General features: G+C 41.9%; 1 protein-coding gene across 1 annotated transcript; it reads left to right on the forward strand.

The window, feature by feature from the left end:
- The first annotated feature begins 480 nt into the window (after positions 1-480).
- On the forward strand, positions 481-27,543 carry dgat1a (diacylglycerol O-acyltransferase 1a). Its single transcript, XM_064348368.1, has 17 exons — positions 481-935; positions 6,337-6,424; positions 12,043-12,083; positions 12,778-12,863; positions 14,501-14,553; positions 14,787-14,892; positions 15,609-15,737; positions 16,349-16,423; positions 16,540-16,643; positions 17,160-17,198; positions 17,395-17,436; positions 17,524-17,568; positions 18,502-18,614; positions 23,338-23,403; positions 23,690-23,777; positions 25,420-25,482; positions 25,653-27,543. Exons 1-17 carry the CDS (start codon positions 709-711, stop codon positions 25,830-25,832), a joined length of 1,545 nt encoding a protein of 514 aa, XP_064204438.1. The 5' UTR covers positions 481-708; the 3' UTR covers positions 25,833-27,543.
- Positions 27,544-27,795: the final 252 nt, after the last annotated feature.

Below are 27,795 nucleotides of genomic sequence, written 5' to 3' on the forward strand. Positions count from 1 at the left end.
CAGTATAGGTACATTATTTCCAAAACGACGACTTTTCATAACGCGCGAGAGTATTTTACAACATACAGCTGTATAAATAAAATGACATTTTTTAGTTAGAGACCTACATGCGTTTAAGGAACGTATACCTGTCAGTATCAGCTTCATCTCATTTTTAAGATTGTTACCTATTAGTCAATAATTCAAATATTAATTAAGAAAGGGGGAATCATATTTTGTAGTTTTACTAGTTTTCAGTGGTCGTATTTAGGCTACAAAACTAATATGGCTAGTCAACATCAATCAAATAAAACATGTTTCGTTTGAAATATATGTAAGATACTGTTTTGGGGGTTTCCTATTTAAGCAAAATATTAGCATAGGCACACATTTTCAATTAAGTCTTTTTTTTTTACTTACACCTAACTTAGCCGAGCTCAAGAATGTAATATATTTCTGTAGAAACTTCAACTCCCAGAAGTCCATATTTCTCTCAACTTCGAAGGGGACAGTTCAAGTCCCACGGAGCGAATGTACAAACTAGCTAGCTGGCTGGTTCGCCGTTTACCTCTGTTCACCTTTGGTTGTCAACGTCAGTACCAACGAAGGCTCTCTATGAACAACCAGGCTAACCCATGGTATTCAGTTTCATAGCTTGGTAAAACGTAGAGGTTTGACTAATTGAACTCCCATTGCTATGCAGAGATTTAATGCGTTTTAGTGAAGAAAATGGGCGATAGGCATGAGAAAGGCCCCATTACTCGTAAAAGAAGAACCACTGTCTCTGGAGCATGGGGGGCAGGTTTGAAACAGGCGAATGGGAACAAGAATGATTCTGTAGGTGACGCTACGAAGGCCATTCACAACGGTAAAGTAAAGGAACCAAAGGCACCAGAATCACCCTCAGCATCACGCAAGGAAAAGGGAAAACATGAATGCATTTACGATAGGCTCAGGTAAGGTGGTCGCCTGGTTTCGCATGAAATAAATCACGTGCCATCTTATTTGTAGCCTATATGCCAATGCTGTTGACGTAGCAAGAGTTTCACATCATCTAGCTCAGTTACATTTTCGTGATTGTGAGGGAATTTTGTATAATAATGCAACTATCTAGCCAAGTAACTGTGTGGCAGACTTCCTATTTATAGGCTAAATGGGAACAGAAACCCAGTAACATCCAACTGGCTTCCTCCGATTAAACAGTATTTAACCATTTCGTCTTATACTAGTTTGCGTAATAGAATCACAATATTCATAATGTATACATAGATCCATTGGTTTCAATGGCAGGTTGTGATGCACGGGTATGGGACATCGCATAAAGACACTTTATCTTTGAAACGACACGCTTTGTGTAACGGTAACTTACTCAGAGAAGCTTAGACCAATGTTGTAAGCGTTTGATGTAGGTTAAATGTCGCTGTAGCTATATGGCCTAACTAAATTGCATTACAACACTGTGTGATTGTCTAGACATTTGCGTGTATTCGTTTCAGATGGCACAGTTAAACGAAGCACACGTTTCATACTTCTGCTTTTAAGTATGTGTTGTTGCATTAAGCCGTCGTAAATGAAAGGGAAATGTTGCCTTGGTTAATGAGCTGATATGCTTCTTTATCTGAACTGTAAAGAGCTGACATTGAGCTGGGTGGGTGGGACGTCTCTGTCTCTTTCAGATTATAGTCTAAAAGTGTTTTTCATTCTTTTTTGTTCATACTGAACTGCTGTGAGTCTTAAAGTCCCCAAGGGAGTATTTAATACTTCGTCTGGGACAAATGACCGGCATAAATACATTTATTATTATAATGCATTGATGTGAATTCATTTTTTAATTAATTTATTTTTTAAAGTAACAAACATCATTCATGAACAAAATATACATTTATTTTGATTATAACCTGTCTTTGGACATAAATTCCTTTCATGAGGTTTATGGGCCAAAAATTCCCACAAAATATTTGCTTTAATTTCAAGTTTCTAAAAAATGTTTGATACCAAAATCTCAAGTATGCATGTAATATCCACCTCTACATTGGATGTTTCTTTGTGGAAAATTTCACGGAAATTCTGAGACATCAAGGGGATTCTTAAGTTTTTTTAGGATTGCACTTGGTGAGACCTAATATGCACCTTTGTAAACTGCACATAGATCAGGTCTTTTATTTTGCTTTGTTTTCTCTAGTACAACCTTTTGGTGAAAATAAATCGTTTATGATCTACTTCTAGTGAATCGTAGTTTTTTTGGGGTAGTCCTAATTAACGTGTGTACTAGCGAATAAGCCACAAAACCAAAAAGCTTAAAGCCAATATGCACCATTAATATATGTTAATTATTCACCCAGCCAATGGCCCTTCAAGCATGTATGGGTAGTTAAACTGCTTTGGTTTACTTCATGGAACTACTAAATTTTGTGGCACTACAGGGGTCTGGCACACGTATATGAACCAGACAAGTACAACACATGTAAGAGCAGCTCATGGTGCAATCTTGCTGTAGCAACACTTTACAGTTGGAAGGCATTAATACCCATTAATGGGTGCATCCACATGTTTTTTTTTTTCATACCTTGATGTATCACTTGTTTGGTAATGACCGCAGCCCTGCAACAATGAACACTGAAAAAATGTACGCATTTGCATGTAATTCAGGCAGTGTTCTTTCTACAAATCAAGCAGGAAAATGGCAAAATTGTAATGTTTTAAAATGATGTTTTGGGGCATGGCACATGTGCCATTACCACTAGTGGGTCTAAACTAGCATGTAGCGTGTTATGGAAGAGCCAAACACAGTGTGGCCTGTAGGCTTTGATCGAAGCAGTTTAAAGGCTTGGGAAGTTAAAAGGATCAACACCTGTCTTATAACAATTGCTGTAATGCTTTAGTGCCAAGAAGAGAGTATAGTTTTTTGCATAGTGGGGACCTTTGTCTTTAGTCCGTTGCATTATTTTGTCTCATGGTGGGCTATGTAGCTGGGCACGGTTATGGAAGATTATGGAAGATTCATCGCAGACCTACTCCACCACACTATAAAAGTCAACTAATATGAATATGTTAAGTGAAGCTACTGGCCAAAGAGTACTGACCAAAGTGTACAATATATGAATGAAACATTCAAGTGAACTTACCAGCACTGCCTTAGTTACTCAGAAAGTTGGTTTTCAAATAACCAACAGAAATAGTTGGGCGAGTGTGGCACAGTGGGTAAGGAACTGCTTGTAACCGAAGGTCGAGGTTCGATTCCGGTAAGGACACTGCCGTTGTACCCTTGAGCAAGGTACTTAACCTGCATTGCTTCAGTATATATCCAGCTGTATAAATGGATACAATGTAAAGTGCTATGTAAACAGTTGTGTAAGTCGCTCTGGATAAGAGCGTCTGCTAAATGCCTGTAATGTAATGTAATGTAATAGTATTATTCCCTTTCATTTCTCACAGAACTTTGTCATTGTGTTCCATCTTTCCAATAATTTAAGCTGTTGTTATTTGTGGCAATGAGCCAAGAACTATAAATGGAATTGTGAGATAAAGGTTGGGAAGAAGTACTGTAGCATTAATTAACTAATCACCACCAGCACCAGATGATATTGGCTAAGCACCAATTACTGTACAAGCTTTCCACCCAACGATCCATAGCCTTTCTGTCATCTGTGGTCTTCTTTTTGTGTCACAATGGCTGATAGTGAACACAGGTAATGAATCGTGTATTATGTATGATCTTTGTGTGGATCGCGCTTCTCCCAAAATAATACTTGTCAACAAGAAGACTCCAGAAGCAGATGAGCTGTCATTTTCACTGATAGCTGGCAAGCTCAGCCTTTCAAAAGAGTTCCCTTTCAAACACATTGTATTTATAGTGTAGCTCGTTATCAGAGGTAATGTTTGTTATATGGCCAGCAATAGCACAGATTGACCATACCATTCAGGCTGACATGTTAGCTAATTATACATTACAGGGATGTGTGTGTGTGTACATACACAACTAATTACAATCATGGAAAATGAGGCAAGGATAAAGGGGCAGCAAAAGGACACATTATGAATGACATCATTATCGAAGTATGCGGTATCCAACCAACATTGACCTATACAAAAGTTAAATATGGAAATATGATAATCTGCTTAATAAATTGCAGAAGGCAGAGATAATGCCAACAGAGGTGCCAAACCTGACAACTGACAGTTTTTCAGTCTGATTTCAGCACTCATCAGTGCTGTCTGGAGGAGACTGAGGTAGAAGTGTATCCATAGTATCCACAGTAAGCCAGCTGTTTTCAGTGAGGATTGTTTCACTGTGCATCTGTGACATCATACTCTTCATTATGGCAGGCTGTGATGTCATCTTTCATCGCCAGACTGTTTTAGAAACAAAAAAGATAAGTAATGGCATCATTTTATTTCTTAAAATGTGTTGTAGTTCGGTTAAATCTGGGTTATGATGTGAAAAATACTGACGTCGTCCCTGTTCTGTCAGTTTATTTCATATGAACCCGCATTTTCTTTCAAGTTTTCCACATTCTTTTTAGCGGGGGAAATAATAAAGTTTAGCCTACATCTCTGATCTCTCCTAGCATCTGAATCCCCCATAGTTATTATTAGGCAAGCTCGCAGTTATGTTGGCTTAATTAGTTTTCAAATTGCATTGAGTTTTAGTGTTGAATCTCTGGATTCTCCCATCGCAGAAGCACTGAAGGGCTTGAAGTTAAGACCCGCCCAGAAGCCGAATGAGGCTAAATTAGTCAGCATTAACAGCCACTGAAGCAGGTGTCTGTTTATCACTGACTTTGAGTTGGATCCTCTGATTTAGCATGTTGCAGTTTCCATGCAGTCCAGCTCCTTTGAGGAAAAAAATCTTAGAAATGCTCCGGAATGTCCATTGTTCATAACATCAGGAGAGAGACCTGAGTAACTACTGTAGAAAGTTTGTGTGTGTGTGTGTGTGTGTGTGTGTGTGTGTGTGTGCGCGCGCGTGTGTGCTTGCGTGTTTGTGTGTGTATATATATATATATATATATATATATATATATATATACAGACAGGTGACAAATTTAAGGAAAACCCTGAATAAATGAGTGGAGAAACATTGCATGCAGATGCTTCCATACAGGTGTACTGCATGATACAATTAAGTAATTAAAACATCCTGTCATGCTCTGTGCCATGTATATTAAGCAGGCCCAGTTGACCTCGATTTTAGATCAAGATGGCCCGAGGAAAAGATCTAGGTGACTTTGAAAGAGGGTTCATTATTGGGGCAGAGATGGCCGGAGCTTCGGTCACAAAGACTGCTCAACCGGCCAGTGTTTCAATAGGAACAGTGCCTAAAGGTCTATGGGAAAGACGTCAGTAAATAGGGTCGGAAATTGTGGCCGAAAGCGTACATTCAATGACCGTGATGCTCGTGCAAAATGTAAGGAAGAACAGAAGAGCAGCTCTTCCTCAGGTGACTGACAGTGTCAATGCAGGATGTGATCAGACTGTGTCAGCAAGAACAGTTTGTCCACAACTATATGGAGAGGGATCTTATAGTAGGGTTGCAATAGTAGCGGATTTACTCTGATTTTCACTCATGATGGCCTGCTTTACTGACAATGATGCTTATTTGTTCCTCATGTTGAGAGAATAGCAACATACTACAAATGCAAACTCTTCATGAAGAATCAACTCTTAACAATACTTTTTTTTTAACTTACTTGTGCATGAACACACAGTGATGCAAACACACACAACTGGCCAAGAATCAGCTGGGCAGTCAAATGTCCAATTACTGTTTAGTTACATCTAAAAAGGACGGTAATTCTTACATTGGTTACCCAGTATTGATGTAAATACCCTCATATTAAAGCTGATTGTCTGCTCTTTAACTTATTAATTTTATTTCATATCAAATGTACTGGAGTACAGAGAGAAATTGTGTTACTGGCTCATTACTTTTTGTTACTTTTATTAAATTGATATTTTCTTGACATTCTTCGAAACATATTAATTTGATACCTTTTTATGTTATTAATCATAAGATAAAGAACATAATTGTGATAATGTAGCCTAATGCATCCTGGAACAATCACATATAATAATGAAAACTTTGTTCAGAAGTTAGTGGAGAAGGCTAGCATGGTTGGTATTGCAACAGCACAGTTCAGTTTCATAACTTGAGGAGAGTGGATATTGTTGTCTTGGATATGAGGAAAATATTAGATTCTGAGCTCTCTTTATTCCACAGGGGACTGTACAGTAGATTTGATCTCTTTGTACTGTAGCTCCAGACCTTGGAATCTTATTGAGGTTTGGGGTATTAGTGCTAGCCTTTCCTTTTCGTGAGTTTTAAAGTTTTTTATTGTTTGTGTTTTTGTCTGCTAGCTGTCACAGCGTGCAGGAGTCCTTGCTCAGCTCAGCCAGCGGCTACAGCAACTATAGAGGGATCCTCAACTGGTGTGTTGTCATGCTGGTGAGTGCTGCGTTTGCTGCTGAACCTCAGCATGTCACTGTGACAACAGGGGACTGCCGTGACACCTGAGGATTCTGGGGTGGAGGGGGTCGTCTCATGTATCCAGTGTCTGAGAGCATCATGTTAGAGGCCTAAAGCAGACATTTTGGGCAGAGTTTCCATTATTCCCTCTGTCTACTGGGAAACTACCTGTGCAAGTACTTGGACCTATCACAGCATGCTGTAGTCGTGTTTTTGGCCTTTTATCTGTGGTTTCAATGGCTTTTGAAAAGCAAAAACACCTGCATTAATGGCCTGGGGCAAAATTATAAATCTTAACTTAATTAGGCCCTACATCATAATTAGAAAATGGTACTTTACATTTCGTGAAGGACATTAACACTGTTATTATTTCTTTAGCTTGTGATCATACAGTTGACTTACAGCAAAGTAAAATCTGGCTTGTGTGCAAGAATGGCTTTTTGTGGATGCACGCTTGCGTATCTTATTTACAATGCAAAAATACTTGCTTCCTTATCAGTTGTTTTTGCATGTACATGCTTAGCTTGCCAAGATAGATAATAGAAGAGACAGAAGCCACTGGATTGTGCAAGACCAGTTGTCATTCAGGCAGGTTTTTTTTTTCTTCCAAGTTCTGTTTTTAACCAACGAACATTGCTCTGTATTCACCTGTGACATCAAGGTAGATATTAGAACAAGGAAAAATTGCTGAGCTGATTATTGTGCCAAGAATGCACCACTCAGAACACAACTGTCCATAAGCACCAAAGCTTTCTGAGCATGATTTATTATTTCAGACTTTAGCACTCTTTGTGGGGTGAGCAGATTATTATTATTATTATTATTAGAAGTAGTAGTAGTAGTATTAATAATAGTACTAATTCATTAATTAGTTTCATTTTTATTTAAAATGTGAAATCTAAATGACCTTATCTCTCTGACTGTACAGGTTTAAGGTATATTAACATTCGCATATGCGCAAGCAGCCAGTATATTTATTTGAGAGCGCAACTCGTCTGGAAGTCCCTGGCCATGTTTGTGAACTCGAACCCAGGTGTGTGCGTGTGCGTGTGCGTGTGTGTGTGCGCGTGTCTGTGTCTGTGTGTGTGTGTGTGTGTGTGTGTGTGTGCATGCCCGCATGCTTGTGTGTCCATGTTCTTGCACTCATAGCCCATTGATCAGCGTTGTTCTTGTTCTTTTGCTCTTTTTTGAAAGTAAGTTATAGCCTACATTTTTTCTAAGTGGGGCATGATTTCAAATAATGCACTTTTAATATCTCACTCTTCTGCAAACTTTCTGCATCTCTCTCAGACTCTGCAGAGTGATGTGAGCGCACCATTAGTATTGGATATGTGAACAGCGATGACTTTAGCTGCCATCAGGTCACCAGGCTTTAATTTTAGCCAGCGCTCATGGGCACTGTGTGCTGAACCGGGCAGAAAATGTAATGCCAACAGAATGTGAGTTTCACCCAAGTGCCAACTGACCTTTAACCCCATAAACTGGGGAAGCCCGTCCTGCCAAGCGTGTCTCGGCCAACGCATAACAGTCTCCTGCCAAAGAGCACTCTTTTTCAAAAGTTTTAAGGAGTCTTTTTGTGTTGTTCATGAACTTATCTTGCCCGAACCGTGAAAATATATCCTGGGCTCTAGGTTCAAGCCGAAGATCTTATAATAATGACACAAAGGATTCTAATGATAAAAGAATGACTTTTGAACAAAGGATAGGGCTTGTTTATCCGAAATGTCGCTGCTTCAAATACAACGACCAAGTGGGTCACTTCAGACCTCTTTAACTGACGACCTCGGGGAAATCTGCGACTGGGAGTGTAACAGAGACTCTGGGAACGGGGCTGGCAGTGTATTCAGCCGTTCTGAAGATGAGCCAATTTTTTCTTGCTCACAATAACCAGTGAACAGGTGCGATTCAAGTGTACAGCCAACTCGATACAAAAGTCACCAAAAAAACAAACAACTGTTGCCCCCCCCCCTCCTTTTTACCCTCTATATTTACCCCCTTATCTTTGTAAACATTGTTCTGTCTCTGCTACTCGAATTTCCATTTATTTGCCTCTGGCTTAGTGCACTGGTCCCTGCCTGTCATTTTACGTCTAGTGCTGGTGAATAATTCTTTAGAACTGTTTAAGTAGCCCTGTTGTGTTAATAATTTTATCTTCGACTGCTTTTTGCACACTTTGAGTAGGTATAAGTTCTTAGTTTTCGTATTTGTACTGTTGTGAAACTTTGAAAATGACTCTTAAGCTGATATGTATTATTCTTAATTATTCATTGAAAACTGGGTTTAGGGTGTGTCTGACTGTTGAAGAAGGTCCCATGAGTCAAGTGTGAGAAAAAATGTTGATATTTAAAATAATTTTTTTTTTTTTTTTTAAATAGTAATTCTTCTCAATGTTGATTGGCCAAATATGTAGTCTCCCCACATTTGAGATGCCCCTCCTCTGACTACACCGTTTCCTGTTAGCGTCCTCCGACGGAGCGCAGAGCTACTTTTAACTGCGCAGCCCAGCCGCTGAGCTGCGCAGCCGTCGCGTGGGGGGAAGTACACAGGAGCGCCATTTCAAGAGCAGTCCCTGTGCGATGAGACGGGGATGTCCCTGCTGAGTGAACCCCACCCTCCCTGGGCTACGCGGCAGCCGTGGTCTCTGAAGTCCTTGATTCAGTCGACTGAAGCCTCGCCCCATGGATGAGGGATGGGGTTTACACAGTCAGTGAAGCTGAGCTTCTAGTGTGCTGTTAAATACGGTGCCAGGTGTGCTGGCACACCACAGGATGACCCTGCTCTGTCCTCCGGCCTTGTTGACGGACATCTTAAATCCTTTTTTAAGCCCTGAGCCTCGTGACTGAAGGGTCAGCGTGGTGATGACCTCTGTTCTGGAGGTTTTCATTTTCAGCTTTGAAGTTGGGTCATGTATGACAACAGCAGGAGATTCCGACCACCATTATTCACAGTATAATTAAGTGTTCGGCAATTATTTTCCCCCATTTAGCAATGCACGCTAGCCAAGTTCAAGGCTGTTTTGATCATTCTGATGTACTTTCAGTGCCATTCTGTGCTGTTGGCTCTAATTTTCCTGCATTATATACATTTTTAATTTGTCTCATGGCATCTAAAAATAAACACACTGCAACAGACGACTCCTCTGAATTCAAGTAAAGTCTGGACTCCCGCCATCCTGGTCTTCTTCAAAGCCACAGAATGGATTTCAATTTCAAAAGCTGCTATTAATCCAGTCTTTGAAACAAGATCATTTTGACATCTGAATAGCTTTTTCATATACTTTGAACTTTCATCATATTCTCGCAGAACTTACCAGAGTCTTTGGGTGCAATAATGAAAACTTTTTGAACCAAAGTGGAAAATTGCCAGCAAAAAAATGGATCTTCAAGCGAATGAATAGACCACACCATCGCTGAAGAAAGTCCTCCACACTGACGTTCTGTAGTGTAGCTCGCGAAAGCAACGGGCAAATGTTTCGTGTGTAACAATGTAGCCTGAGTAATTATAAGCGCAAACTCTCTGCGTACATGCAGTGTCTGCAAATTATGAATTTCATGTCATAACATTTCATTAAAATTTGATCTTGCTTATGGTGCTGCTGTGGGATATCGCATGCACACATGACGACGTCTTCCACAGATGTTTTGCTACAGGTAGGTCTCTGGACTTTGCTCAAGTGTTTGACCTGGGTTTACAATCTCTAGGAGGGAGTCTATACCACCTCAGGAATCAAAGTTGTTTTAAAGCTCACACGCTCAATGAGCAAGGTTACAGAAGTTCCTGCTTTCCTTTCTTAAACTTGGGTGTGTGGGTTCATGTAGGGGTTATCGTTTTCTCAAGTTCAGAATTTGGGCTGGTCCACTTCCCCACAAAGCACTGTGTCATCAAGTGTTTCTAGTCTTGGTGTGAAAAGAATAGCCTATGTCCACTTCCAGATGTGTTTTTTTCATCAATGAAAATAAACCAAGCTAACCAAGTCCGAGGATTTTTGGTTGGAGCGGCAGAAGTTACTGATATTCTACCTCACTACACTCAAGGGCGTTTGACTCTGTTTCGAGAGTGATCTGTATTTCTTTCTTCATATTGTCATGCAGTGCTGATGATCAATAGTAGGTCTTTATTATCCGTGTACGTCCAATGTGGAGTGTGTATTCCAGAAAAATGGGCTGGTGTGCAAGTCGCCTAATGAGAGATTTCGCGGTGCGTGTTCACCAGCTGGTGGATTGTAATTGGTGTTTCTGTGCGAGCGAGTGCAATATAGTCTATAGTTAGCTGTGCGTGCTACTGTCATCAATCTAATCTAATCTTTGAAGTGGCCAAGGGTCATGAAATTTCAAAATGCAACCTAGAGTTTTGAAATTTCATGACTGGCCTACCCTTCAAGTCCAGTGTGGCAATGAGAGGTTTTCCATCAGGGGACTGAGGGTGCACATGTGTTTCCACCATTACAACTGCCATTACAGACTTTTAAAGATTAGTGCCCTGTGCATTTGTGTAAAACACAAAGTATTGCGTATGTTTTCTAGTTCCTAATTTGCTGCCGCTTGATTGAATGGCAATGAAGTGCAAAAGACTCGGAGCTGTCAGCGGTGGGCATGAGACTAATGGGGACCGGTAGTAGTTGCCAGGGTTACGCATGTACTGTATTGCTTGACAGCAGCCAAGGTGCTGTGAGAAGGAGCCCACAAAGATTAGTGTAGAGCCAAAGTGTGCCTCCCCACCCCCACCCCACCCCCACCCTCCCAACAACCAGCGGCCCAATTAAATGTGTGTGTCTGTGGGGGCGCATCGGTGACCACATGGCATAAACAAGGTCAGGCCTCTGCACCAGCAATCAGCTCTGTGTTTCCACATGTCATACACACAATTTACACTTGTAACCTTCTGACAGTAAGTCTGCTTAGTCTCTCTCTCTCTCTCTCTGTCTCTCTGTCTCTCTCTCTCTCTCTGTCTCTGTCTCTCTCACTCTCTCTCTCTGTCTGTCTGTCTCTCTCTCTCTCTCTCTGTCTCTCTGATGAGCAAGTGGATTGCACATTATTAATGATTGAACTTCTGCAAGAGAAGCGAGTTTATGATTAAAGGCGCAGCACCACAGAATGGCTCTTTGTAGCGCTTGCCTGCCTGCCTTTGTTTTTGCGACTTGTGTACTGCGCGTTTTGGACACTTTCAGAAAAGAGTAGCACACACACGAGCTGATTCCTTGAGTCTGCTGCAGACTGCTTCATTTATCCAGAGCCTTAATGTTGAAGACTAACAAGCCATAAAATTGCGTGACACACACAGCCGTTGGTTGACTGCCTCTCACTCCTGCCCGTAATCTCCAGATGTATCAGTGCCATTCTTTTGCGGTGATAAACCGGCAGGATTTTCAGGTCCCGCACGCTGGGAGACTTTGATCCGTTGTTATCAAAGTACACATCTCTCGATGTTTCGATAGCAGGAGCCTCGCTGCAGACTTGAGGCGATGTATGTGGCATTTCCTGAAATGTGAAATTCTCGGCCGGGCGATAACGACAAAACCGTCCAATGCAGTGCCGTCCCGCCCCTCCCCCCCAAAAAGACCGAGCTGCCATTACACAATTTCCTCTCTGTCTTCGCAGGTCTTGAGCAATGCACGCCTCTTCCTGGAGAACCTGATTAAGTAAGTACGTCTAAAGTTTTGCGCACTTGAATGGAACGCGGCCCTCCTCTCACACTCTCTCCCCATTTTGCCTACCAGGGCAGGCAGTGCTTCTAGAACTTTCCTTTTATTCATCCGTAGGTCAAAAGAACCGCATGGATTTCCACTGCTGAACCTCTTGCCTTAAAGAAGTGGTGAAATAATGCGTCAGTTTTGTTCTCTCAAACGTGTTATTTCAGAGGAAGCAGCAGGGGAAATTAATGCAAATAAGTACAGCTAGAAGGCAGATAATCTTTTTCTGCTCGTACAGGGATGAAGTTGTTATTAGGTTCCCATTTGACTGAGAGATTTTATAGTGAAGGAGCAGGGTGGGGAAGGCGGTAGCCATGCTGGGAGGGCCATATGTTGCGGAGTGGAGTTTCGCGGTGTTGAGGCCTGCTGCAGTTTTCCCAGAGGCCCTTCCTCAGCAGCCTCCTCTTGCTGCATCTCTGTATTACCATTGGCCGGTGGCTGTTTTCACATGCTTTCCGTTCACTGCATCTGTCTGGCTTCTGGAAAACAGTTGACATTTTAAGTAAAATGCTGTTCAGGAGCGGTGTCTCACAAGACTATTTCTCTCTCGCTCTGCTCTCTTACTCTCTTTCTCTCGCTCTCTCACTCTTGCTCCCTCTCTTTCTCTCTTGCTCTCTCTCTCTCTCTCTCCCTCTCCAATTAGGTATGGGATACTAGTGGACCCGATCCAAGTGGTGTCCCTGTTCTTGAAGGACCCCTACAGCTGGCCGGCTCCATGCCTGGTCATCGGTACGTGCGCCGCGCCCCTGCGGGGGACGTTCGTCGCCGCCCCTCGGCCCGGGCCGCGCCCGGCGCTCCTCCGGCGGTGGGAGGTTATCGCTCACGGCCGCGCTGCCGCTGTCGCTGAGGAGCGAGCGTGCGAGAGCGGGCCGAGGGCCGTACGTCTGTCCCCGCCGCGGCTGTCTCCAGCACAAACGGCCTGTCCCTCCCCACGGGGCGGCACCCTCCGACCCCAGCCCCGCGTCCAATCAGCATTTGTCCTCGGCTCCGACTTCTTTTTTTAGACAGTTCCCTTTTTTTTTTTTTTGTTCACAGAGGCAGTTTTTGAGTTTGTTTTGGTGATCGCAGATTTAGCGAAACTGCAGCTGCGACAAAATAACAAAGCCTACGCAGTAAATTCCCGAGTCTGGATTGAGGACGAATGTTCATTGTCTCAACTTTGAAATCGCCAAGGTTACCATTACAGGAAAACGTTGCCCCGGGCAGTTTGTTTCGGAAATGCAGTGCAGTTTAAACAAATAAATCCCAATCGGCATTGCCAAACAAGCAAATGTACACTTCTTTACTGTGTGGAGCAATCCCCTCTATATATTTGTTCTGATATCTGCTCACACTGTCTGTTGAAACAGCTCAGTCTTAAAAATGCAGGTAGTTCCTCAGTAGGTGATTTATGCTGTGCTGGGCTGTGCACATTAATAAACTGTCTCTCCTCAGGGTGCTTGGCACCGTTGAGCCGGTTAATGCTCAGGGTAAGCAGTGAATCACAGAATGAGAAATACAAATCCCTTCCCTTACAACGGCTTATCGGAAACATCACCTTTTCAAGAAGGAACGAAGCACATTCTTTATTTTGTGTTTTTTTTTTTTAAAGAAATCGCTCGGCTCTCCGAAGGAAAGTTTTATCTGTTCCGTGACCAGGGTCCAACTTCGCCCTGCGCCTGAAAGAGCTGTTTGCAAAGGGCATATCTGAATGAACAAAGAGTTCGAGGCCACTGGGGTGCTCGGGTCCATGCCTGCGTGCTTTATGCTGGGTATTCTCTAGTCTGTAGGTAAATGGTGAGCTTAGAGGGGCTCAGGGGCCAGTACTTTTCATCAGAAAAGACACTTTACTCCGATGGCCACATGTCATTCATTCCAATACACAAGGTATTTAGCGGACAATGTCACGAGTGTGTCTTACACAGCTTACTTTGTAACATACAGTCCATTTATAAAGGTGCATATTTACTGAAGTAATTCAGGTTAAGAGCTTTGCTCAAGGGCGCAGTGAGCAATGTCCACCTGGGAATCAAACCTGCAACCTCCGAGTTACACAGTCCTCTAGCTTCCCCTGAATCTTTCCACTAAAACCAGCCCCCCCTAGAAATTGATATCTCTTAGCCAAGATGGGTTTTTTGTGAATTTCCTCTAGCCTGCGTAGTACTAGTCTGTACAGCAGGTGTCAGGGTGGGAGCTCAGAACCATATACTTTATTATCTGAGTCTGACCTCAGTAATTGAGCTTAGAGAATAATATACTTTCTGCAATAAAAGTATGAATAATTTCATACTGCCCAATGTATCTTAAGGATTGTGTAATGAGTGCTAAGCAGACGATGTTTGAGTGCCCAAACATAATCTGTTTGTTTCTTCTTTTTTTTCCCCCAGTCTCTAATGCGTTTATAATGGCAGCTTTGTACACAGAGAGGAGGCTATCAGTGGTAAGTATCGCGCCGTAATATGCTAAGCTAAGCGCGGGGATGAAAGCGGACTAATTGCATTTCTGAGCAGCCTCTGTGAGATTCAGTTCAATTAAGATTGTGTCTGTTACGCGTTTTGGTTACTCCGTCCGTAATTGGTGTGAACGTCGCTTTTCCGCGGACGCTGCGTTGCTCTGGTTTTTGAGGATCACGCAGTGCAGGGTGCGCTCTCTCTCTCTCTCTCTCTCTCGCAGGGCGCGCTCTCCGAAGGCTTCGGGACCTTCCTTCACGCGGCCAACCTCTCCGCCATCCTCTGCTTCCCGGCGGCCGTGGTGCTGTCGGTGAGCTCCATGACTCCAGGTCGGTCCCGCCTCTGTGTCTGTTGACTCTCCAGGAGAGAGGCTGTTAGCGCTTAGCGGCGGGGCGCTATTGGTTTAGCAGCGGCGGCCGGCCTCAGATTCGGGAGCCGCGCCAAGCGTCCCCATTGCTTGTTCGGTTTGCCGTTCCCCTTCTCACGTCCCGTGTTCGGAGGGTGCGGCGCCATTCCCCCACTTCACAAAAACGATATCTCTGGACCAGTGAATTTACCGATTTGCCTTCCTTATCTTCACTCATGGTGCTTGGTCCATTCTATGATACAGTTGCGTTAGCACTTTCTGTGCCCTATTGTTTTTACCTGTATGTCCTCAGTGTGCTGTATTTGTTCAGTTCAGTCATGTGTTTCGCTGCAAAATGCTATACATTACATTACAGGCATTTGGCAGACGCTCTTATCCAGAGCGACGTACAACAAACTGTATAACCAAAACCAGGAACAAGTGTGTCGAAAACCCTAGAGGGAAGTACAGTTCCAAGTGCAGGGAACAACCACATAGTTTAACTTGGACCCTGTAGGTTATAGAATGGCCTCAGAATCAAACTGGTTCACTTATTTAAATTGGTCTTGTACTATTGTAGCCTCATGGAAACTTGATGCAATGTACTGTATGACGTAATGCTGCACATTTGTGTCCGTGCCCTAATGTCAGCAACGTGCCTCACGGCTGTATTGGTGTTTTTCCCTCTGTGTCCTGCAGTGGGCGCTGTTTTTGCCCTGGGCGTGTACTCCGTCCTCTTCCTGAAGCTCTACTCCTACAGAGACGTGAACAAGTGGTGCCGGGAGATGAGGCAGGCCAAAGCCCGCACCCTGTCCAGGTCCCAGTCGTGTAAGCGCGCCCGGCTCCGCCCCTTCCCGATACAACCCGACCCCGCCCTTCCCGCCGCAGCGCCTCCGCGCGGGCTTCTGAGCCGCGGCTCCCGTGACGCAGTGGCGTGCGTGTGGCGGGTGCGGTGTGGGGGGGAGGGGAGGAGGGGGGGGCGGGTGCGGGAGTGGCAGAGCGCTCGGTTTTCTCCCACTCAGCAGCGAGGATGACGCTCGGAGCCCGTTCGCCTGCGGGGCTTGTGTTTAATGCAGGGAATCACGATGACCTTCCCGCGTGGCCTCTGACGGGCGGAGGAATAAAAGAGCGTAATGAGGTTTATGACTAACTTCTGTATAAATAACTTCTGTGACCCACTTCCTCTCAGGCTTCACTGTATGCCCCTCGGTTTGTTTACTGTGAAAAGCTTTCTTTATTTGTTTAAATATTTATTCTTTCCTTTGAGCGCACAGACTCACAAATACACGTATGCGATGTGCAGTAAGTGCATTCTTTAAACGTTTACTGTGCTGCCCTCAAGTGGCTGGAAGGGGAATCTGTCTTTGCTGTTTTTGCGAGAGTCGGTCTTCTTGGCTGCGAATGGCCCAACTCAGATTTGCCCATAAATTCCTCCACAGGCCCGTCTGTACCCAAGTCCAATGGCGCCGCGGCGCATGCCCAGGTGTCGTATCCGGGCAACCTCACACACAGAGGTGAGCGGCCGACAGGAGGGCGTGACCTCAGACAGATTCAAATCGTATTTCTGAGTCCCGGTCCTTTCAGGGGATTGGCCGAAGTTAACGGTTGAAACGGGTTGATGTGATTTCAGATTTGTACTATTTCGTGTGCGTGCCGACCCTGTGCTACGAGCTCAACTTCCCGCGGTCGCCGCGGATACGCAAGCGCTTCCTGCTCCGGAGGCTTTTCGAGATGGTGAGTGGTGCCAGAGCGGCACCGCGACGTGTTTGCCGTTGCGTTAGGTAATTCCTTAACGCGTGTTCTTATCCACTGTGTTACGCAGGTACGCTCTCAGCATCAGATTTGTACAGCGGATTTTTAACCGCAACAGCGGTTAACGATTACCGTGCTACGTCAAGTAAATGTTAAAAGCGGGTTTTTCCTGCACTCGTACTTTTGTGCAAGAAAATCTACAGGTAGTGCTCGATCTTCAGATAGTGGAGTTGGAGTTTCTAAAGACCGCTCTGTGCCTGAGCTCAGGCAAAACCGCAGTTCAGAGCAAAGATGGCTGCTCGTGCGTGGGGTGATTCCACTGCAGTGCTTTGCTTTTGTGTGATGGTGTTAAACAGAATGTGCAAAGATCAATGGGCCCAGAAGCCAGTCTAAACCAGTGTCTGCACATACAGGATTTATCTCATTCATTTAGTTAAGGAGGACCTTGTGGTTTACTGTACTGTTTGTATTAAAGATGCAAAATGCTCCTTGTTTCAGCTTTTCTTCATGCAGTTGTTGGTTGGATTAATACAGCAGGTATGTTTTACCCCTGCCACCTCTGTACCACTTCATTCATTGCTTTTAGACGATAACAAATCTGTGTGCTTTTCTTTTATACCTATTAAGAATGTACTGATTATTTTTTCTTTTATTCAAGGATCAAACATTATTTAGCATTTCCTCATGTAGACAAGTATGAAAGTTACATGTATTAATAAATTCTTATTCGCAGTGGATGGTTCCGACTATTCAGAACTCCATGAAACCCTTCCAGGTAAGCTGCAGTTTCAGTGTTTGAGCGCACGCACTCCAACGCCTCTTTGCTCCTCGTTGCTTACCCGCTGTCTTTGTGTCCCTGCAGGATATGGACTTTTCCAGAATGATAGAAAGACTCCTGAAACTCGCAGTAGGTTCAAGGGAGAAGCAAAAGCGCTGAAAGGTCTTGACGAATTGGCGAAATGAAAAGAGTGACTTTAGTTATGCAACATGTACAGGTAGTGTGCGTGTTGTATAACAGGGTCATGGACCGCTGCGTGTGGCCAGTGCGGTCTGTGTGCGCCGTGGCACAGAGCAGCACGTCCCGTGCTTTTCTCATCTCTAGGCCCCCTGAAATCACCCCCCTCTGGGTCAGAGACCCCCTACCCACCACCCAGCCACCTCAGTAAAACGGTTTGATGCTTGACGCCGTTGTCCAACACCAACAGCAGTATGCAGTGCTATAGCCGTTTAACACACTAATGCATGAAAGCTTGCCTGAAATGAGATTTTTATGTGGAATTTATACCAGACATGTACATAAATAATGGAGTGATTTTTGTGAGGCACTGTATTTAGTAGTAAATAAATGTGTAATACATTACAATGTGCTTGCAGTTCTAAGTGTATAACTATGTAATTAATGAAAAGGGGAGATATGAGCAAAATATTCTTAAAAGGGGAACAATTATGTCTATTCTGCTGAGGGCCAACATGCAGTTTCTTCCCTGATTCCAGGGGTCTCGAACCCCAGTTTGTGAACCCCTAACATAGAGGGTGCAAGCATTAGCAGTTTTTCCCGATGAATCTGACACCGTTGTTACACAAGCATATCAGAGGCAAAACATTGCATAATCGTAGAAAAATGTATTGTGGGACCCCACACCATTGCACCAGAATGCTTCTCTGTCATGTTCCATTTTCTTCTGTCTGTATATTACACTACATTATATGACTCCATAAAATAATCAGAAAGTGTATGACAGTCATTCATATTGTGATTATGGTGTACGGTGTGAGTTTTCTTTTAGCAGTCAACGCAGTCTAAAAACAAGGGGTGTCCTTCTCCTCTCTACCCCAACAGGTGCCCAATCACTTAATCTGGCTCATCTTTTTCTACTGGTTTTTCCACTCCTCCATGAACTTTATCGCTGAGCTCATGCAGTTTGGGGACAGGGAGTTCTACAGGGACTGGTGGTAGGTGCAAACGCTTTACCTTCACTGTCCTGTTCGTGTGTGTCGATGGCGCCCAGCCACTCCTTCAGTGCAGCCTGCGTAGTGCGTGTTTAGTACTGTATCGTGGAGCCAATGGTTACCAATGCGAGGTCAAGATAAATAGCACAAGATGTAAGAAAGGGAACGAAAGCCTTCGTGTTTGGATTGTCACAGAGGAGTTCCTCTGGTGGTTAGTGCCACGGAACAGGTGTGAGAACTGTCATGACGGTGAGGATTGAGTAAAATATGTTTATGTTCTCATTCAAGCAGTTTTATCAGCTATAACGTTCAGCACTCTGAATACCGAACACAAGTGCATCGACAATTAAAACATATGGTATAAAATATATTTATTTGTTTTAATTTGGTAATTATTATTAAAGATATTATTTATCAATTAAATAGCCTAATTTGTTGATAGACAGAGCAACTTGTTGGATCAGCCTTTATCAAAATGTGCAACCAGATTGAAATTAAGCAATGTATTAAATTACACAAAAAAATTCAATGTCTAATCTCAAGACGAAGTTCAACCTGCTATAACTTAAGTTTACTTCTGATTCTAACAACAGAAGTGATATTTGTAGACAAATAATTGTTGAATCCAGCCAGTTCTAATCTCCACCCTCAGGCAAAATATTGTCCATGTAATCAAATCGCACCACGTTGGTTTCCAATTGAAACTGGAAATGCTTCTAAAAATATATATTTCAACTATCAGGCCTCAATAAGCATTATCTATATTGACATTAAGACATTGACATTCAATTATATGTCACAGATTGCATTCAAACTTAATATCAAAAGGAACATGATATTTGTGTGTTCTTTACCCATGCTGGGGCTCTGACCCCCAATAATTCTGGTGTGCTGTGTCTTAAAGTAATAAAGTAATACAACTTTCAACGGAGAGAGAACTCCAGGACTCCCCCGAGTTTTTGTACACAAGTTAGAAGACCTTCAGAGTGACTCTAATTTCCCAAGGATGTTCCTGTGATGTTTGAGGAGGGGAGGGGAGACAGACACAGAGAGATCAGTCCTGTGGTCAAACAGAGCACGCTACCACATCATGAGTGACACTGCGAGTTTGCCGGATGAAATTATATTGTCTGTCTCTCAAAAGGGATAATCCTAAAACCTGATATGCGACAGATCCAAATCGCCGGTTTCTCAATCTGTCATTCCTTCATGGCTTAAATTATAGTAGTGGTTCTGACTCTGATGTTGCATAACTTTCAAAACCTTGTAATTGGATGACTTCAGTGATCGGCCACAGTTCCACACAGTACAGAGCAAATTTGCGGCGTGTTGTGTCATTGGCTAGCTTAGTGTTCTGAGAAAATGTCAGAACTTGAAATTGCACTGTCAAATACAGTGTAAATGTTGTCAAGTGCAGACCTACTCACCCAATCAGCAAGGGCACTGGGCATCTAGCCTTGGGAAAAAAGTAATTGCCTTCAAATAAAAACCAAAGTTTACCAATGTTCTAAGGTTCACTCTTATCTTTTAAAGAATATTCTGGAATATTATAAGCAAAAACTGAAAAATCCTTTTGTACATCAACATTGTCGATTGACTCCAGCAAATGACCTACGGCATAATGCGTGTTGCGTCCCAAGTGGCATTAGATGGTGGGCAGTGAGAGATATAGGGGCTGAGTGGAAATGAAAGGGTAATACAGAAAGAAAATTATCCTTGATGTATTCTTGAAGTTGTTGCTGCAGTAAGTTTTTTTTTTTTTTTTCCAAGGCATCACAATAATATCCACTTACAGTTAACAGGTTTCAGGTACACCACGCTATATTGAATAGTGTCGGGGGATGGAGGGGTAATGGCGGAAAAAAAATGCAATTTAGTTTGAGAAATTGTCTTCCTAGTCGCAGAAACCCAGAACATTTCGTCCCCCGCTTTGTTTAGTTTATTACCGCGGTCCATGATAAATGTCAGAGTCATCTCTCGGATGCAGATTACGGATACGAGCGAATATTTCACTTTCCTGTAATGAGCTGTTAAAAGATGTGCTATTCATAATTTGAAATGCTCAGAAGGGAGTTTGGCCAGTCCTCCGCCTGGTTTCCCAGACTGCCTCTCACACCCCTCACCCAGCTCGGGGTGAGTCATAGACGCTCCGGCGACTGAACTGTTTGCCTGCGCCTATGCTGGAGCGGGTGTGCACCCCCTGGTGGCAAGGACTGTACTGACCGTACCAAAAGACACACACCGCCTCAGACAAGCAAAGATTATCTCCCTAAATAATCCTTCCCGGACTGGTCTCTTTTCATAGCTTCTGCCCAGAGGATGCCATTCTACTAAAGGCTTAAGTGCTGTTATTGGCCTGAAATAGTGATGATAAGAGAACAGTCTTTTTTTCCCTTCTTTTTATTGAACTTTCCAAGCAAGGCATCGCAGGGGTCTGTGCATAAAATAATATAGTTAATACATCAGTTAATTTCAGCCCAGATCTACCCCCAACCACCATCCACCCTAGGTCCATCACAAAGAAGTCAAACGAACATAAACTTCCACATAAAAAGTAAGTAAATGAAGTTAGATGAATAAATCGGAGTATTAACATAAGTTAATAGTTAGGCTAACAAAACTTATGTATAACTGCTCTTATGAGATACAGTGGGTATCTCTTGATAAGTGCTCTAATTATGAGCATACATGACAAATATTTTTTTATTTGATTGAGGGCAGATTAAAAATAAATAAATAATAACATACTGAATATGCATATTAACACATATCGCCCATATACCTTCATGGCAAATATTAATATTGATATGTATACCCACATACTTGTGATGCATACATTCTAGACATTACATGAATACATTAATATATACGCTAATTATGTCTCTATATACACATACCAATTCTTAAAATAAAAAAGAGGTTACTCCTTACAAGCTGTAGTTCTAATCATGGACACACAAAAGGAATGAAAACGAAAATGAACACCAGGTAACTGTCATCCATTCTCTCCTTGGATTTGCTGGAAGGGAAGTGCACCCTTTTCAAATTGGGTAATGTTCCTCGCTATAGGTCATTCTCACGGAAGCACGGACGTCAATTTTTTATAGCTTATTGATAAGGTTGATGAGGCTTCCTCTAGCCTAGCCTCCTATTTGGACCTGTCCTTGGGTTTCAGCTCAAAATGTATTTTATTGAACTTATAGTTGTTTGAAAACCTAAATTCTCTCTTTCTTTATGGAGAGATGAACAAAAAGAAGCATTTACAGTATATGTCCATAGCAAAGGGCAAAGAGTGCCTGATTCACATTTACACTTACGGTAGCAAAAAAGCTCAGAGATAGAAATACTGTATCATATTTACAGCATATATAGGGACTTATGTGTAATTCATGAATTATCCTATATTGTGTTTCATATGATTTATTTGAGCTGGTAATAGATTTGGCACTTTTTATAAAAATATTCTCGTGCAAATTAAAATATCTACCCATTTTGTAACTGGGGATAGAGTTTAGATCTAAGGCTCCTGAATTTAGGTTCCTGATTTGTACATAGTGGGAGAACTGTGTATGAGGAATAAGAAATTATTTCTGTAATCGCTGGAATGATTTAGTTCTTCACCCTCAGAGTTTGAATTCTTGTGATATCAGCAGCCTTCCAGTCCTGAAAACCCTCATCCAAACACGTGCGTTCAAAATCAGGATTATTTACAAAGGGAGCTAAAAAATTAATATTGACTGTTATTCCAGAATGTCTTGAAATGCACTGCACAGATTTCAACAACAAAACAATTCACTATAAAGCTTTTTATTTCTGGTTGAACTTTTGGGCAATCTGAGACAGAAATCTTTTCCAAGTCTAAAAAAATGAGTGGTTATTTTTTTATTCAATCTGTGGCAAATCACAGTTTTGAAGCCTTGTGATAGCACAACAGATTAGGCAATGCTAGTCCCCCTTTTCTCACCAGCAACGGGTGTTTCTGCAGTTTCAGCCTAGTATGTTTATTATCCAAATAATTTTACACAATGTACTATGCACTTATTTTAAAGAAGTAGAAAGGGACCAGAGAAAGCATCTGTATTGGATACAGTAAACATGGCAATGCATTCTGTTTTTACAATAGCCACTGAAGCTATTAGAGAAACTGGCAAGCGCGACCGTCTTTTCTTTGGAGATTGTTTTTAACCTTAGTTTCCGCAGGCTGTACATTAAGTTTAATTAGACCATCAAGATTAGCAGAAGTAAGTATGCCCAAATAAGTAAAGACATCGCAAGCCAATTGAAAAGGCAGATATTCAAGCATGCCAGACCCTCTTAAAGTGCGGAGTGGTAATGCAAGTGATTTCCTGTAATTAATTAGGCCTCAGTACGCCCCTGCAACCCCAGTCCATCCCTGGGTCAAGGTTAGTTTTTATTTATTTATTACTGCCTTTGCTTGGAGTGACAGTTAAATGCATATAATGTGCGGTGCATGGTGTTACTTGGACCAGGGCCTAAATATTACAAACACATTTTATTAACTGCACAAGATTTTGCATTCATCTTTCCGAAATAACAAAAGTTCTCATGGATTTATTTATTTTTAAAAAGGCAACACCATTTTCAAAAAAAGTAGTACACATCACAGTGCTGTATGCTTTTTCACAGCCTTGTTGTGTTTACAGTAACATAAATTCAGCTACCGTTGAGACAGTTCCATGGAGTCAGCAGTCTACCTGTTTTGCAGGAACTCGGAGACGGTCACATACTTCTGGGCCAACTGGAACATCCCTGTGCACAAGTGGTGCATCCGGTGAGTGCATTGGTCTGGTTGCGCTAGCTTGTTCAGCAGTGCTTAGTATTGTTATCTTGTGCAACACAGTGGTGGATATTTAATATATCATCAACGCACAGCTCTGCAGTCTTAGCGCACAGCATACTCTTTTTCTTTGGGAAATAGTTTCTAGTCCGTAAGTACAGTTTATTCTCAAAGGTATGGTTCAGCATCTGCACTGAAAATAGCCTTCATGTCACATTCTGTGGCCTGTGGCTAATGGAGGTCTGGCTGGCCCCTCTTATTGGTCCTCTCTTCTCTGAAGGCATTTCTACAAGCCCATGCTGAGGAGGGGTGTCAGGAAGTGGCCGGCCCAGACCGCAGTTTTTCTTCTCTCCGCCTTCTTCCACGAGGTGAGGCTCGAGAGGGTGGTGTGCTGTCATCCTGTTCCCACTCCATTACATATAACTGCATTTTATATTTGGATGTCCTGGTTTTTTCAATGAATTTTTTTTTTCCCTTTTATTATGTCTGTAAGTTGCAGCTTTAAAAAAATGTTCTCACTTCTAATGAGTAAGATATGTCACCAGGAACCAGTAGAGCTGTAGATATATGTACCCATGTACACATAGTGGCTGTAGTGTGTTTATAATATAAATATATGCACACACAATGAGTGTGGAAAAGTTGTGTAAATGAGAGATGAGACCAGTTTTTAGCCAAATTTACTTTGCCGTTGCAATTGCTGTACTTTCAAATCTGTGGTCTAAAACTCACATCTTATAAATCAAGAAGTATTAACACATTATTGCTTATTGGTGCTGTATTGTATGCTGAACAGAGGGCCTACTGCTTCCTGGATCAAATAAGTTCTTGCCTCTCCATGACCCTTTAAAGCTATTTCTTATGTAATATTACCGTAGGATTTTTATTGCATAACTTGTGGTTTATCTGCTTGCTTAAACTGACATTAGCTGATTCTATCTTGCCTAGCTGTCACTACATTAAGGTAAGCTGAGTTGGCTAGCTAGTAGTCGCATAGCAAGGTAGGTAGTTGGCATTCAGATAACAAGGACTAGCTATCAAGCTAGCTGACAGGTGTAACTAGCTACAGTCAAGCTGCTGTTGGTGGCCTAGCAAGCAACCAAAAATTTCAAGAAGTGTCTTTGGCTTCTAGCTTCACGGCCCTTGTTATTTCAATGATGCCAGACTATCTAGCCCATAGTTGTGAGAGTTTGTTAGCAAGCTAGCTAGCTCGCAAGCAACAATTTTGATAAATGATCGTTAGCTAGCTATTTTTAGGTAGTTAGGTAGCTATTTTGTTAGCTACTGCAGAGCTGGTGTTAGCAAGCTAGTAACCAAGTGCATATTTTGGATAAAATATCTTCATTAAAATGAACATATCCCGACAAACAGCAGTCTGCCCCTTAGCCCTCTGCTACAGCACATGCTAATCAGCGAATCACAGGTTTCTTGCTGAATTTTATTCATTTTTTAAGCATTCCATTCGTGTACAGCAGTTGAGCCAGTTAAACACAACCAGGTGCAGTGGAGAGATCCAGTCCTGTCCCAAGCTTCTCTCTCTCCGTGACTCCACCTGTGTGTGAGGTGTGGCTCACCAACACAGACTGTACACCCTTCACAGTGAAAGGCAGACATGTTCTTTTCTGTATACATGTTGAAGCTATACATACAGCGACAGCTATACAGCTATACATTGAAGCTATACATCCATTTGTGTTGAATTCTTTACATTGAGGAGGAAGGTCAATGTCAGAGGAAGGTAGGATCGCAAAATTAAAAAACCAAATGGAGACATCCGTCTCCTTAAATAAACGTTGTTCTTCATGCTGCCCGTTGACTGATCAGGCCCAGAGAAACAGGACCCCTGTGAGAAATCCTCTCTAATGTATATTCAGATGTTCACCTTCAGAGGGGACGACATTAATTCACAGCCTGAGTAGCATCTGCAAAAATCCCTGCAGGAGGTTAGCTGCAAACTGCGGCTACAGATCCACACACTGAAGGTCTCATCTGTCCTTTGGTCCCTTTCAGTACCTGGTGAGCGTTCCTCTGAAGATGTTCCGTCTGTGGGCGTTCATGGGCATGATGGCTCAGGTCAGGAACGTCCCTCTTCCATCATGGGAAATATTCCTTTCTTTACATGCATTTGCTGACATACTGCACGCCGTTTATCTTGAAAGCATTAATCCTTAGTAATGCTGGTAATATGTATCTGTGTGAGATTATATTTTGAAATCTTTAAGTTTTCAGTGCTTGCTTTGCAGATTCCTCTGGCCTGGTTCGTTGGCCGATTTCTAAGGGGAAACTATGGCAATGCAGCAGTGTGGATCTCCCTCATCATTGGCCAGCCAATCGCCGTGCTCATGTACGTCCATGACTACTATATTTTACACTTCCAAGAGTCATCACCAGGGGATCCAGGACAGACCATTCAAATCACGTAATTCCCGACACTCAATAGCCTCTCTAAATGAGGAAAAGTTGAATATCGTTTATTTTTGAGGAGAAATCTAACTTTTGCTGTGAATTAGCAGCAATAATGACTGGACAGGATGTGGAAAAATGTCAGTGCAATCCTTCAACATTCAGACACCAGCCCTTTGCACTTTGCTATTAAAGAAAGACTGGGCTCTCCGAGGACTACGTGCAGTTATCCTGCATCACTGCCTGCCCAAAGTGAAGTTTCAGTATATTTGTATTCCTTTTCGTTCTTACTTGAATCTGTGCATCTGTAGAATTCTGATATTGATGTAGCCGTCCATAAAATCTGCCTATCCATGTGCTTTTTTCTGTTTGTTCAACTTGGCTTTGTTGCCTTTAGGAATATATACCCCTGCTCCGTCAGATTATCATTGCTCTTATTTTGTATCTTTTGTTATGGCTACAAGTACCATAGGCAGCAGTGCTGTAGCCTCATGTCTTGATTTATTTGTATTTATTTTTATTTTTTGGCTTAATTTTAAGTTAAATATCAGGGGTCTTGCAATAGAAAATTGAGGTTGCCTTTTCTGAATATTGATTTCATTTAGTTATTTATATTGTGTATTTGCACTATTTGCATACTGCATGGTATTTTGCATACATTTGCCAAGCACTAGACAATGTACCTTTTGAGTGCTTTAAGACATTTTCATAAAATGAAATTGTGTATAATTTAAGACTGGAAAATGGTTGGATGCATTTTATCTTGCCAACTGCCTTCATAATTCAGCCTTGTTGAAATCATTTATTGTTGAAATCGCACATTTACAATGAGGCAGTTTGACAGCATAACCAAGAAGTGGAAATGACTAAACTGTAACATCATATAAACAGTATTTACTGGTCTCTTCATTCCATTCCAGAACTTTGTTTGCACTTTAACCCTTCTGCAAAGTAGTATCAGAGGTATATACTGGTTTCTATTCAAGTCATTTTAATGTATTTGGAATTCAGTTATTCAACGAATTATTTTTCTAATGACCATTTTGACTATGACACTTTGTTAGCAGGTTTTAAGAATGACACGGCATTCCAAATAACCGTTTGATGAAGACAAGTCTTTGTGCCTGTGTCTGATATTTTCACAAGTAGTTCAGTAATACTATTCAGCCTCTAAGGAAATTCTGTCTTTATTTTTTCCCTTTAGAATACAAAAATAGTGTTATTTGGGTTGTAATTCATTGGAAAGTATTGACTTGGGAAAAGTTAATTGTACCATAATAAGAAGGTATAAATATTCAGGGATGTGAGTGCTTGATAGTTCAGGGTTGACTTTGATCCTCACCAAAAATAGCAAGAGAATGTATAATTTAGTTGAATTACTTGCAAGTGTATTCAGAGTTTTATAAAGGTGTGATTAGCATTTTGTTTAAAAAAGTGATTTATTTAATTAATGAAAAGCAGGGCCTGTGTTTGAAAATGTACTTAGTATTTAAGTATCAAGAATTTTTTTTTTTTTTTCCAGAATACAAATTACCAATTCAGAAAAAGGCCTAAGGGGAAGAAACAAATCATTTTCAATGTAGATCCTTATGGAATCTGTGGTTGTGACCCCTCTGTGGTTAAATTTTGTAAATCCAGCTATTATAATTATAAATTATATGCTTTTGTTCACTGTTCTTAGCTCTCCATTTGGAAGCTGTAAAATAAAGTCCTGCTGGTGGAATGGTCAAAGTATCCGTTTCCAACATTCGTCTGAAGTCACAAATGATTTAATATTGTTGGTACATGCAACGCCTTATTTTGTTCACAAGCTACACCCTGTCTTTAAATCTGTTTATTAAATGTTGAATCTCAGACTACTGCAGATGTTTTAAAATACCGTAGTACAAAGTGGGGAAAATAAACAATCTTGATTTTGGCCTTTTGATATAATCTGGATATAATTAATGAAATGACTCGAAATAAAGTAATTCCAGGGTGTAA

Source organism: Anguilla rostrata, chromosome 8 (genome assembly GCF_018555375.3).
Source record: "Anguilla rostrata isolate EN2019 chromosome 8, ASM1855537v3, whole genome shotgun sequence".
Classification (NCBI taxonomy): Eukaryota; Metazoa; Chordata; class Actinopteri; order Anguilliformes; family Anguillidae; genus Anguilla; species Anguilla rostrata.